Source organism: Chroicocephalus ridibundus, chromosome 7 (assembly GCF_963924245.1).
Source record: "Chroicocephalus ridibundus chromosome 7, bChrRid1.1, whole genome shotgun sequence".
NCBI classification, from domain to species: Eukaryota; Metazoa; Chordata; class Aves; order Charadriiformes; family Laridae; genus Chroicocephalus; species Chroicocephalus ridibundus.
Window position 1 is genome coordinate 2,079,053 of NC_086290.1, and position 14,069 is coordinate 2,093,121.

The 14,069-nt window shown below is 42.9% G+C and overlaps 1 protein-coding gene across 5 annotated transcripts in view; it reads left to right on the forward strand.

Annotated features, from left to right (window-relative positions):
* The window catches only part of CACNB4 (calcium voltage-gated channel auxiliary subunit beta 4), a 100,621-nt gene that overhangs the window by 70,561 nt on the left and 15,991 nt on the right, over positions 1–14,069 (forward strand). For all 5 annotated transcript variants that reach the window (XR_010071876.1, XR_010071875.1, XM_063340307.1 and 2 more), the window contains 7 exons: positions 148–270; positions 4,214–4,344; positions 6,728–6,804; positions 7,189–7,208; positions 7,323–7,403; positions 9,539–9,597; positions 13,150–13,259. Coding sequence is in view for 3 of the 5 variants with exons in the window: in XM_063340307.1 (XP_063196377.1) it covers positions 148–270; positions 4,214–4,344; positions 6,728–6,804; positions 7,189–7,208; positions 7,323–7,403; positions 9,539–9,597; positions 13,150–13,259 (601 nt within the window). In the remaining 2 variants the exon portion in view is untranslated. The remainder of the gene's footprint in view (positions 1–147; positions 271–4,213; positions 4,345–6,727; positions 6,805–7,188; positions 7,209–7,322; positions 7,404–9,538; positions 9,598–13,149; positions 13,260–14,069) is intronic.

Genomic DNA, 14,069 nt, shown 5'->3' on the forward strand with positions numbered 1-14,069 from the left:
GAGCTGAACTCTGCTGGCTTGTGTGAAATTATCAGGTCGGAATTTTGATGTGTTTGGCCAATGACCTCTGCTAGGTTTTTGGTAATTTGATACAGTCCTTGATTCAGAAAAGTTTCCGCTGTTTGTGATGTGTGTTTCTGTTTGTAGTCCAAACCAGTAGCATTTGCTGTTAAGACTAATGTGAGTTACTGTGGAGCTCTGGATGAAGATGTTCCTGTCCCAAGCACTGCCATCTCCTTTGACGCCAAGGACTTCCTACACATTAAAGAGGTAAAATCAAGAAGTAGTAAAAGGGAATGTGAAAGGGAATCTTTTTACATGCCAAGGGATTTGAACAGTCGGGGCTGAGCCATACTGGATTGAAAAGCGAGCCAAGAGCCGAGTGGAGGCAGGAGAGCACAGCACATCCGTCTGATTAATGATGATGGGGCGGTACTTCAGCCTTTTTAGAGTTCCAGCACCCTGGGGTGGTTATCCTGCACTTTTTAAACGCTTGACGTCACCAGCTTGTTGTTGGATTTTCATGTCACAGGAAGGAAATAATACCTTGCTATAATTTAAATCCCCTTCAACGTGGTAGATACAGATTCTTTTCATCAAATGAAATTTGTGATGGATCAGAGATTACATAATAGAAAGGGATTCTATTGACCAAAAAGTGGAGTAGTGCCAGGTTACACCAGGTCTTCATAAAGCACCAGATAGGCTTGTAAGGGAGGAAATAAGACTTAGAATAGTACAGTAAGAAAAGAAAATATTGAAGAGGACAGGTACAAAAATAAGGAAAAAGGAATGGGAACAAATGGTCCCTGAGTATGCCTTTGATAGAGAAAAATACGTTTTATTGCATGTTGAGCATATTTTCTGCAATTCTTTATCTGAAGTGAGCCCTCCAAATTTGCATAGACCCCTGTTGTTTTGTAGATTTGTACACAGGCCTCCAGCTTGCAAAAACATTTTTTCATCTCTGCATTCTGGGTTTATTTTAAGGGTGTTCAGTACTTATTTGTCTCTCTCTTTGAACAAGTGTCCATCATCACTTCAGGGCACTGATCTCCCTTCGACTGAGCACTTTTAGGAGGAAAACACACCTGCTTCTGCACCTCTAGAAGCAGAGATTGGTGGTAGAACAGAAGGGTTTGCTTTAGATTTCTCCCTGAGAAGGATACGGGAGAGGCAGTTGATCCCTCGTTCCCTTTTCTCAATTCATTGCAAACGGTTGGAAGTTTGATTTGGATTGTTTTGCATGGGTTTGGTTTTTTTTTGTGTGTGTGTATCTTTTTTTCATGTTTCTGTTTTCTCATGTGTGGAAGAGTCCTTAAACCCCTGCTGAGGAAGTGGGGCACTGAGTCTGGATCTGGCTGTCTCTGCACGCAGAACTGGGGGATTGCCCCGCCTCTTCGTCCCCCAGGAATGTGTCCTGTTCTGTCTAGCACCACACCTGAACTCCCCGGACGTCCGCCACTTTCTAAACCTGCTTCCCATCAGGAAAAGGTCCTTTGCTGGCACCCAAAGTGGAATGCAGACAGCTGCATCCATTCCAGCACTCAGACCACTTTCTCACCTGCCTTCCTTTTTCGCATCCATACCAGCAGTGTACCCTACCTGACACACTATCTTTCTAGCATACATAGTCCTGTGTGACCGTTCAGGTAACTCTGCATCACCATTAAAACAAGTATTTGATCTTGGCTTCCCTGGGATGTGGCTGCCTTTATTGTCAGGCCAGTGATTGAATTGAATGTGCTCCTATCATGCTGCCCTGCACATTTTTCCAAAGAAGTGGCCAAGTCCATGTCTTGGCATTCTGTGAGTCTCCTTCCAAGCTGTAAATGACTAGGATCACATCACCACTAAACAATAAGCCATCTGGCTTACTGGTATTTGTCAGCTCTGCTAAGGGTTTAGCATAGTTTCTTTCTTAACTCTGAAACCTTCAGCTTGCCTGAAGCTGTGCCTGTAACTCAGTAGGATTTCAGGAATGGTTCCCCGTGCTGGAATCTGGAGGTGCATGGAGAAAGGCTTTGCAGAATTTGTTTTTCAACTATCTGGCAGGCTTGCTTGGGCTAGAACAAGCATGGTTCCAGATTTTAGAATAGTGCTAAACTAGGTAAGAAGTAAGGTCAGTCTGCTGACAGGATGAAACGCCAGCAGTAACTGATGAGTTGCTATATTGAGAATGTGTCTTGTATGTCTCATCTGTCTCCTACAAGACTATACATTATGTGCTTACTTAAAAGATGAAGTGGCAACAATTACTGACGATGCAGGAGAAATCATGGGCATGGCAACCAATGGGAACGAACTGTAGTCCTCCCACATGCTGAACACGAGGAATAACATATGGGAGGTAATGACCTAATGCAAATAGCCCCGCGTTCCCTGCTGCATTGTTATTGTTCGTATTGTTCAGATATTCTCAGCGTAACGCTGGCTCTGATCTCATGTCTAGAGGCATCACTTAGAGGTCCATGACCTGTTAATGGAAGAAAGACTCCCATGTTCAAGCCCTACATTTAGAACCAAAATAGCGTGGGTAATGCTCATGGGATTCAGGCTTGACAGTGGTTTAAATCCATTGATTGATTTCAGTGATTTACAACAGCAGAATGCTAAATCCTGAAGTATTTGTCTGTTTTAGAGAATGTAAGTAGTTCTGTTGACTTTAGCAGAAGCAACGTATTTAAAATTAAGCTTTGCTTACTGACATTGTCCAAATCAGAATCATAACAGCATGAAGAATAGACACTTAAAAAGTTGAAATGATAAAGTAATGGAACCTCTTGCATAAATAACAGCTATATAAAGAGGACAGGCTTTCAGGGTGATGGTGTAAGGATTGCATTTCCCGTAGCTGTGGATGTTCGTATTTGTGTGTATGTATGGGTTAATAAATAGGGTAGTTTATTTTTCAAAGGCATTGAGGCTCTGTATGTTTCAGAGACTTCAGTCAGGCACTCTTGTACCCTCGACAGCTAGGGCGTCGTATTTCTGTGCTTCTGCAAGAACTCAAGTGCTCGAGAATACGGAGCCAAGAGAACTGATCGTTTTTAAGAGGAGATTTCTGTGATAACTTTTTCCTCAAGGCATGCAGACAGAATTGGTTTTACTCGTGCTGGTTTTAATGACTTGAAGGTCTGTTGTGAAAAGTAACGTTTCATTTGAACACTGAAGTACCTAATGAAGCACAGCAGAGTATAAGGTTTTCAGATGTTTCTCTTCAAAAGCTCCGCTCTGCTGGCAGCCAGCTACAACAAATCCTTTTCCACTATGATTTCCGCTATGATACCGCTTTTCATCTCTCCATCATTAAAGTTAGGCCTGGCTGTCAGTAATGCAGAAAAAATGTATGTTAATGATAAAAATAAATTTTATATGTTCAGGTACATATTAAAGTTTCTTCCTGAAGGTGAATTTTTCTTCATCTGTCATAAATTTGGAAGTGTATGCCTCCAAATAGGCATGCTACTTCTAGGCAGCAGCACAATGAAAACTTCAGTTGTAGAGCAGTGTCACAACTTTGGTTAGAGCTCTACCATAGCGTTAACCAGAAACAGGTTCAGTTTATTGCTGGAGCTGGTAAGTTTTCTATGTTGTCTTGGGGAAGTTGGTCTGTCTGTATTTTGGTTTCTAGAATGGTGTTTGTAGACCTTTTCCAGCACATAAGGTTTCTGCAAAGGGACAACATGTTAATGACATCCGTACAAGTACCTGGAAAGGAAGAAGGAAAAATGATCGTGGTGGGTGGTGACCTTTGGTGTTGGCTTTTGCAAGGAACCAAAAATGATGAGTTTGATGGTGATCTGAAGGTGTTATTTTTATGTTTTACGTGGCCTCTCTGAGGTATTCTGGTGGCCTTGGTTCACCTGAAATTGGTTTGGCTCATTAAATGACCATCACACCAAGCACCTTAGTTGGGGACATCAGAGGAAGAGTCACAGCGGGATGTGTTGGGGCAGGTAAGAGATAACCCAGTACTGCCACAGATAGCGCCGCTTTCCACTCTCTGGCTACAAAGAAGACCTCAACCTTCCAAATATTGCCTAGCACCTTTTAACTTCACTTAAATTCTGACGGATTGTCCAGCATTCACATGTCAGCGTGAGTCTGGTTTTGTTGACCGGTATGGAGTTCAGGATTGCGGGTAACAAAATAAGGGAGTTTCGGCCACGGAGCGCTTTGAACTGAAGCCAGTAACCTTTCTGTGTTCCAGAAATATAATAATGACTGGTGGATAGGAAGGCTGGTTAAGGAGGGCTGCGAGATTGGCTTTATTCCAAGCCCGCTTAGACTGGAGAATATCCGCATTCAACAGGAGCAGAAGCGAGGACGTTTCCATGGAGGGTAAGAATGCTGTAACCTTTTAAAATAATTTAAAATCATTTCTGACACCGGACCATATTTTCAAAGGTCACTTGATTCTTTTTTATTGCAGTGCGTTTGGAGGAGTGTTTGATTTGGGATTTCAAATGAAAATACATATTTGCAGAGAACAGACGTGTTAGATATTGACGATGAGAAACAAGAAAAAAATGTGTATTGACGTTAGGAAAGATCAGTAACACGGTATGAGTGGTACTAGAGTGGTATGTACCACTTTAGTACCACTATGAGTGGTACTAAAGGCTAGAGAGTTTCACGTCCCCATGGGTTTAAGTCAACTTGGTGCTCAAAGGCTGCCAGATTTTTTTTCCCAACTGTTTATATTCTTAAGGTTGTGGGGTTTTCTTTCTTTTTTTTTTCTTTCTCTCTCTCCATTTTGGGCAAAACCAGACTTTTTGAACTTTGAGATGAGCTTTGTCATTCGACTTTCTTTATTCTTCATCTTTCAGCCTGACCATTCTGTGTCTTTGCGCTGCTGGAGATTGCAAGTCCTTGGAAAAATATAAACTTGGTCACTGGTCTAGGAAGTTAAACTGATTTCTTGTAGTCTCAGTTCAGACACTGAAGACACTCTTCTGTTCACTGAATACACAAAATACTTTTCTCTTTTTAAAAAAATTAGTATTAACGTATTATTCCCACTAATTGAAAACAAAATGTAAATGTTCACCCAGATAACAAGGAGAACAAAACCTTTAGTACTGCAGAGGAGAGAGATGTGAGCCAATTGAATCTGGACCTAAGAGATAGCAGTAAGAGGAGCGTAATTTAGCCGGTATAGCACTGTCAGGGAATTGGCATACTAATATACTTAATCAAGGTCAGGAATCATTTCAAGTGTAAACCATCTGGGGAAATGTTTTTAGAATGATTGAACAGCATTAACTGTGCTTTTTCCAAATTGCTTTTGTAATTTTTGCAATAGCTTCAGAGGAAGCCAGTGTATCTCAATGTACAGAAAGAAGATTATCTAATTCAGAGAGATGGACACTGACAGAGTACGTAGGATACTGTTTCAGATACAGCATATTAGAAGAATTCTCTGCTTATGTCAATGGGTACAACTCCACTGAATCCACCAGTTCTTGCAAAGATTTTGTCTAATCTCACCTATGGAGAATATCAGGAATAAAATCAAGTATGAAAGAGACAGGGGAAACATTGTAAAGGATATCTATTAAGATTTTAAGTAGCCTGCACTAACACTTCTGGGTTTCTATGATAAAATTGAAAGTAATGTATAATGATACCATAGTTTATTTTTGAGCATCTTGGTTTAGATATAGCTTTATGGTGTCTGTACCTTAAGATTTCTTTAAAACCTGTGACTAGCTGTCATACTAAGGCTCCATGCGAGGAAGAATTCTAGTTTTGTCTGAGTAAGGCAGTGAAAAGTCATCTATTAAAGAGGGTTTCTACAGCCTAGTATATGTTCACAAAGGATTTCCCAAGCCCAGGAGTAAACAATCCCTGCTCTGGAGAGCATATGGCAAGAAAGCAAGGACAAAATACTGGTTGGGACTAGTGTCCTCTTGCTGCTCCGTCAGGATGTAACGAAAAATACTAAATACTGTGCTAAAGGCGTGGGTTGTACCCTGGGCCTGTGTCACGGCAGTAAGCGGGTTCCTTCAACAGTCCTTTCTGCCCTGGGCTCTCTTCCCTCCTCCCAGCTCCTCCTCAGCTGCTTGTGCAACGAGCTGAACTGGAGAGTTCGTTCACCTGAGCATCTTCCCCCTCCCCAGACCAGTTTCCCGTTCCAGTCTCCTGCTGGTTTGTGCTGGGTGCGTCCCGCAGGGAGAGGAGGGCAGGGCACAGGGGCAGAACTGGAAGCAGGGGGGTACAGCGAGTGGAAAAAGGAGCTACTTAAACCACTGCTGCTACACACCAACAGCTATTTAAACCACCAGTTAAGACCCCAAACCTCCCAAGAGATGTGTCTGGTGAGTCACCTGTGCTGGTGGAGAGACCCAGCACGACAGCGGAGTGCGGGGTGGGGGTCTCCTGCCGAGCTGGGCTCTGCGCTGAGTTTAGCAGATGTCCGTGCCCAGAGCAGACAACAGAAAAGCTGTGCTTAGTCTGTGCTGGAACCTGCTCTCCCCTTGTAGCCTGTAGCCAGGTCTGCTGGACGTGGAGGTCTACTAAATTACAAAGACTTTGATTTCCCCATGTCCCTGCCTGGGACCTCTCGCTTCAGAGGAAGCTTTTTTGCAGTATGAATGTGGGTGAAGACTCTCTTTTACCATAGGATTTCTCTTGGGGCCACTTCTCAACGCTGCTGCCTGAAACCTCACACATTTGCATCTCTGGGCACTTGGTGTTAATGGGGCTCTTTCTGATACCACAGGAAATCGAGTGGAAATTCTTCTTCAAGTCTTGGAGAAATGGTTTCTGGCACGTTTCGAGCCACACCCACTTCCACAGGTAAGACAGAATTTTATTTAAGGAAACTCTTGCTATTTTAATACTTCTGTTTTTAAAAACCATACATAAAAAATGCCGATTCCCCCCACGCCCCACCCTTTGCTGACTTATTAGGAGGTTTTACAAAACACTTGCATGCGGAGGTGGAGAAAGACGTCTATTTCTAGACATGCGGTAGTTGCTAAGGGACTGGGAAAAAAATCTTGGGAAAAGTAGCAGCTGCCCCAAAACAGAATAAATGACCAATTTAAACAGGGCTGACCAAAAGGGACGTGAACTGAGAGAAACTGAAAGTGCCTTGACAAAGGGATTTTTGTTTTGCAAGCCTTGTGGTTGTTATACATGGTGTGTGTTTTTTAACCAAATTCTCATTTGGTCTTTTAGCAAAACAGAAACAAAAAGTGGTAAGTAGTACTTTCACTTTCATTTTATTTTGTTTTATTCTAACACATAATTCCCAGGATTTTCGTATGGATCTTCTTTGGTTAATGATCTGAAGGGTTGTTTTCTTCTTCTAGACAGAACACATTCCCCCGTATGATGTAGTGCCATCCATGAGACCCGTGGTCTTGGTGGGTCCATCACTGAAAGGCTATGAGGTACGTGCTCCAGGCGTTTGCAATGAGCTAGCATCTTCTTATCTGTAATCTTCCGTAGTACATTCAGTGTGTGTGGTCCAGGGCAACTGTTTCATGATAATTAAAAGTGATCTAAGCTTAAATAATTGTCAAAAATGTTGTATAAGAACTAAGAGCATAGTCAGCACTTTGCAGCGTTTGGGTGAGGTGAATTTTTTTCTGCCTTGCAACGGTGTCTGTGGTGTCTCAGCCGAAGGGTAGGTAGCATAATTCACTGGTGCTCTCCTTCTAGTTTTACTGCTTTGAACGCAGTGCGCATCCATTGTTTTCAGTCATTAATATCGGTTATTCTTGATTAAATCAAATAAGAAAAAGAGAATTTGTGCGTGCTACGAGAAAAAGTTGGAGCAGTCAAATTAACTAGTTAGGCTTCTGTACACATGTAAAATTGTAGTCAAACTAGCACGTGCTTTGAACTTAATTAGCAAAAAAATTTGAAGAAGCGTCCCTGTTTTTCTCCTTTTTTCACGTATAAAAACTTAACCTCTTCCCATGAAACTCAGCGTTGGCAAATGAGGTAGCTGGATTGTCACAGCGTATCCAGTTCTCCAGCACCTGAAACCGAACATGGGACTGAGTATTATTTCAGCATGTTTTCTTGATGATTATTTTTTTAAGATTGTTAGTATATTGAAATATATGTAAAGAAACCTTTAACCCTTCTAAATTATTTGCCTCTGTTCAGCATGGAAGTGTGATAACATGCACAGATAAACATGATAACCATTTTTTGAGGCTGCTGCAGATTTAAATGAGCATTTAGCACGTGCTAAACGGGCATAGGCTTTTAGCAGGGCATTTTAGTGCACTTAACCATCTGTTAAGTGTTGTGCTGAATTAGGAACTGAAGGAACATGAACATAAAATCAAAGATACACTGTATTGAGCTAAATTAATATTGTTAGTACTTTATAGAATATTATTAAACATGGATCTTTTGGGAAGATTACAACATGGTACCATTATTGGCATAATGGCAGTGTTCTTGCAATATTTTTTTTGCTAAGAATGACTGAAAGTGTAGTTTAGCAAAGCAGGTGCCTCATGTTCTACTCTGTCTTTTAATTTTATGGTGATGTTTCTTGGCAGGAGTAAATTTCATCCATTGACTTGCATGGTGCTGCACCCCAGATTAATTTGCCCAGGGACTCTCGAGTTTGGAGGGGAGAGAGGCTGTTTGTTCATACAGACCTCTACAAATAGGCCCTTCTGCCTTTGTTTAAGAAAATACACTAAACATGACATCCTGAACATATAGAAGCGTATAAATGGTAACACAGAATATTAATTTCAATTACAAATACTGGTCTACATAACAGAAACGCACTGATCTTACTTTATAACCTACATGGGAAAATTCTTTTGACGTTTTTTTTTCTGACTAAATTCTGAAGGAACCGTTTGGAAAGATAACCTAGGAGGAGAAATAAACTGCCAGAGGCCTGGGGGCTTTGTTGAAGTTCCTGTCTAGACTGGCAGATAATAGGTGTCAGCCTGAGTTGTCCCGAAAAGGACAAGGAGCTCATTCAGTAAAGGAGATGACAGCTGCTGGGGCTGAGCGTCTCTCGGGTGCTTTACCATGCCCAGGAATGGAAGCGTCCATTTTTTCTGCTTGTACGCCTCTCTGAGAATCGTTTTTCTCTTCTGTTAGAACAGTCATCCAACACGATAAATCTTGTATCTGAGGTTTTAAGCCAGTTCTAATAATGTTACTGTAGGAAAAACCCAAATGACGTATTTGAGCAGAATAATCCCGTATGCTTCTGACGTGTTGGGAAGGCTGTTGGGAAGGGTGCTGCTGGGGAAGGTGGTGAGGTGTGCTCCAGTGCTCTGGTGCTTCAGTGCAAGTCAAGACAAGAGCAGGGAGAGTGACAGCTCTCACATCCTCCGTTCCGCCTTTTGGAGAGTGAGTCAGAAAACTTGCAAGTGTTTATTACAAAGCGTGCTGCCAAGAGCATGAAAATTAAATGATTGCTACCTGTAAAAGGTGTTGATTGTTGGCAGTATCCTTGCCTTCTACTTACCTCTTTTCTTACTTTTGACTTCTTTTTCTCCCTGTCAATCCTCCCTGTTCAATCTTCCTCACTTCTGCAAAGGTGACAGACATGATGCAGAAAGCTCTCTTTGACTTCCTGAAGCACAGGTTTGATGGGAGGTGAGAAATACTGTCCTTTTCATGCTTCCCCCCTCCCTTCCCCCTTGTGTTACTAACATTTCAGTGATTTATTTATTTTTAATGCAAGAAGATTGATGCATGTTCAAAACCGATTTACTGGCTTTGTGTCGACACTGAAATGCAGCCAGCTGTGGGGTGGAACACAGCTAATGTATTGCTAGAAGTGCATGTGTTTTCATATCTGAAGATCATTCTTAGGTTTAACAGAATAATTCTGCCTCGGTATCTTACCAGCCTGACTGATAGCACGTAAAAGTGTAGTTTTATTCACAGTCCTTTGGGCATATGAAAATTTCTTAACCATTGGATACAAGCGTGTACTGCTGGAGCAGCTCAGCCAGCCGCTGAAGTGTGCAGACACCAAATAATAAGTGCCTCTTGGTTTTATTTTGAAGGTGCTGTATTTGGCTGGGTTCATTCCAGCACCTTTTGTGACGTTCCAGGCTCCTCTACAACAGGATGTTCTCTAAATAAAACTGATCACAGCCTAGCCCTGAAATACATAGCAGAGACAGCAGATTTCAACAGGGTGCAGTGATGGTGCCTCAGAACAACACCTAAGAAAAATCAACTCTTAAACATTCCCTGTCAAAAATACTTAAAAACGCAGTTTAAGGAAGGAAATGCTGAGAACTGAAATATAAAAAAAAGTGTGTCAAAACTTCAGAAGTTGTAAGGAAGGTTCATCTTGTTCAGCTGGAACACAGAGGCTATTTCCTGATGAGCTGTGGGAAGGATAATTTGGATTTCTTTGCTAGGAACACAGGCTTGGTCCATGGCATCTCTTCCTTTCCACTGGAGCTCATCAGTAGTCGTAGGTGTCTGCTGCATCTTTGGGATGTTCTGCCCTTCCTTCATCCTGGTTTGACCAGAATATTCTAACTGAGAAGAGGAGCTTATACTGTGCTAGCTAGTATATGACAGTAAGTCAGGTTTGAAAATACCTAAAACATTGGTACTAGGAGAGTGAAAACAGTAGTGTCTGTTGTTTAGAAGCAGTGGAGTAGGATTTATGGTCAAGGTACCCTTTTGGGTGCAGTGAGGAGATGGCGACTCTGAACTAACCCATCAACAGCTGAGACAAAACGTTTAATGACCAACTTTTGTGCAAAATATCTCATCTCCTCCCCTGTTTTTAATTACCCAGCTCAAGCGATTTTAGCAGATCCTACAAATGCAGTGATTGACTTAAAAGCTGACAGATGAAGCGCCGTCCGTGGCAGTCAAAGGATGGTTTTTCTGGGCTGTTCATGCGTCCTGCCGGTGCCTCTGCTCCCTGCTCCGGAGCCGTGGTGCTGCTCTGGTCCCACTGCCACTTCCCGCATGGGCTCTGCTGCCCGATTGCGTTAGGGGCAGGTACAGAACTGCAGTGTATGTTCTCTTCCAGCTGTTGGCATATGTCTGTCAGCTTTGCATATGCTGGTAGTGACAGAGAGTCATTGTTTTCGGTAGGAAACCATGGCAACGGGAAGTGATAAGTCATCTCCAGTTGCCACGACGTGATTGCTATGAATATATCCTTTATGAGGTATATTTTTGTAGCCTATATGAGAATGCACTCAGCAGAGGCCTGATCCACAAAGACCAGCAGTGCTTGACCACAGAGAACAAGATGAAAGCTCACTTGGACGCACCCATTTGGGCTGCGTAATCCCATGGGAGGCAGGACTGCGCCTTGCCCCACACTCTGTCCTTGCCCCACCATGCCCTTGGGAGATTCTGCCTGGAGTGAGGTATTTTTTGGAAATTCTAGTGCCATTAGCAGTATTGGCAATGAGATCAGGTAGAAGTATTAAATTTCAGCACTGAAAAAGTTAAGTGCCACAAGCAAACTGATACAATTGACTTTAGCTCTGAGTAACTTCAGAAAAATGAATTAAATTCCTTCTCAGGCACCTCATCTGCTCCTTGGTTCTCCTGCCAACTTTTATGGCTTTGCAGTCTTTCCCTTCCCCTCCCCTCCTTTTCCTTTTCTTTCTTTCTATCTCTTCTGCAATTTCGTGACAGTTCCCCATTACCAAGACGGGAAATGACTGTCCAAGGAGGAGCTTTTCAGAAAACTCCAGTAAGACTTGAACTCGCAGGACTCCTTCCTTCCCTCTTAACGCACTGGCTTCTGTTGATTCCTCCTTTTCTAACGGCATCATGCTCCTCTGGGCAGCGAGCCGAAGGAAGGGCTGGAGGAATGGCTGGAGGGCCATGTTGGGCAGAGAGGAAGCTGCTGAAGCGCGGCTGGCACTCGGCGCTCGGGGAATGGCTGTTGCAGAGGCTCTAGTGCGTCGTCTTCTGAATGCATTGTGTTTAATCACTGTTGCATTGTGCACATTGCAAAGGCATGTATTTTTCTGCACATCTTTCAGCAACAGTGATACTTAGGATTACTTCTTCCTCAGGAAGACTGAAATGCTTCTTGTATCTGGCACAGTAGGTGAGCATTTCTGCTCCGTCCTCTGTTACACGTCTCTGATTCCAGCAGTCAGAGGTCCAGGAGCTCCCCGAGCCAGAGGTGCAATCTGGAACACTGTGTTTTGTCGTCACCTCTAGACCCATGATCCATTAATTTCTCCCATTTAATTTAAAAACTCATTTACACTTTTGGTCTCTACTGTATTTTCTGGCAGTAAATTTATTTATGTATTATGTAGAAAAATACTTGCACTTCTTTTTAACCCCACATCTGGTAATTTCACTTAGAGCTGCATAAATCTGATGTTCTGTGGAATAGCTGCTAGTCAGTTCCAGCTTGCTTTCTTTTCATTATTCATGGCTCTTTGGCTCATCACAGCCCTAAATGGATTTTAGGTGAAGTGATTGTGGTCTTTGTTTTATAACCTTTTGTCTCTTGTCAGCTCACTGACATATTAAGTAAAAAAATCACCTTCCTTAAATTAAAGAGGAGGCTCCGGCAGTACAGGTAGCTGCACTCAACTTGTTTTTCTCCTGTTTAACCAGGAGCCAAGTCATTTAGCCCATGGCCACAGCTCCGGGCTTGGAAAAGGAGAGCGTGTGTTGGAGGACCAGTCTCCCAAAGCCAGCAGCTCTGTTCAGTGCCTGCCAGGCACTTGGATATGGGTGACACAATCTGCTCGGTCCAAACCTGGGTTCCTTAGCCCTCAGCAACGTCAGCTTTAATCAATGGTTTAACTGTCTGGGAGGAGAAGTGCTCTTACTGTTACGACTCCGTTGTTCTGTGTGCCCTAAGGCTCGCATAACTCATAGTATTTCCGGTACTGCGTAAATTCATGTAGGAGATAAGTGAGTTGGGGAAGAGAAAAGTCAACTAATGCATTAAGTAGAATAGCCGAAACTATATGCAAGAGTCTACAGTAGTGTAGGGAATAGAAAATACTTTACAATTCTGCAGCATTTCTCTTTAGTTGTTCTTTAATGATGACATAACTCAGCTATAAAACATGTCTGAGTGGTATTTTTATTGTCTTTGCACTTTGGAATGGAATGTAGCTGTAAATCATGCACAGTGCACTGAAAATTTGACTGCTGTGTTGTTCTGTCCTGTGTTCTTACTCGTAGGATATCAATAACTAGAGTGACGGCTGACATTTCTCTCGCTAAGAGGTCGGTTCTAAATAATCCCAGCAAGAGGGCAATAATTGAGCGGTCAAACACAAGATCCAGTTTAGGTAAGACATTGACACATTCTCAACATATTTACGTACTGGAGGAAAGTGACAGGATTTCAGCCTTCAAGACATCATCAGTTCTGCAATTTTAAATGTGTCTCCAGCATTTTAATGTATAATTCTGAATTTCACATACTCCAGTGGCACACAAGTTTTGCCTGACTAAGGAGTGGCAACAGAGCACAGTGTGCTGTGTTGGCCTCGCATTAAGCAACTACCTGGGCTGGAGTGAGCAGTATTTTAGCTATTATTTGCTAAAAATGAGTTGGGGACCTGCAGGCAGAGTATCGGTTCGGTGCTGGTTCCTCCCAGGGTGAGTTGGCCTCACAGCTCCCTCTTCTCAGCCCTGTGCTTTGAATTCCGTGTCCCAAGGTGCTGGAGAGGTTTCACCTTGCCCAGCCAAGAAGGAAACATGTTCTTATTCCTGACCCTGGCACTGGTTTTATATTTTACGCTGAATTTTCCTGCCTAGCAAGTGAGAGCAGAGGCTGGGGTCTGGGTCCTCCCACTCTCCCCGCCGTGACACGGCTGCTGGCTTACACTGCCCTGGGGAATTTGTATTTCTTCACAAGGGCGGAAATTTGTGTGTAGTATATGCCTGCTGGTAACCCGGTCTCTGGACACCATCCCAGGAGGTAGGAGGAGATGGCTTTCGGTCTTCTCAGGAAGAAAAGGCTCTTAAACCCAATTCTTTGACATCCTGAGCGGCTGAACTAGAGGTGCAGGTCACAGGATGCTTCCCTTCTAGTTGCCATTCTAGTACAGGAGCAGGCACCCCAAAATTAAGTGCTGCAAGGGTGAGTACTAAGT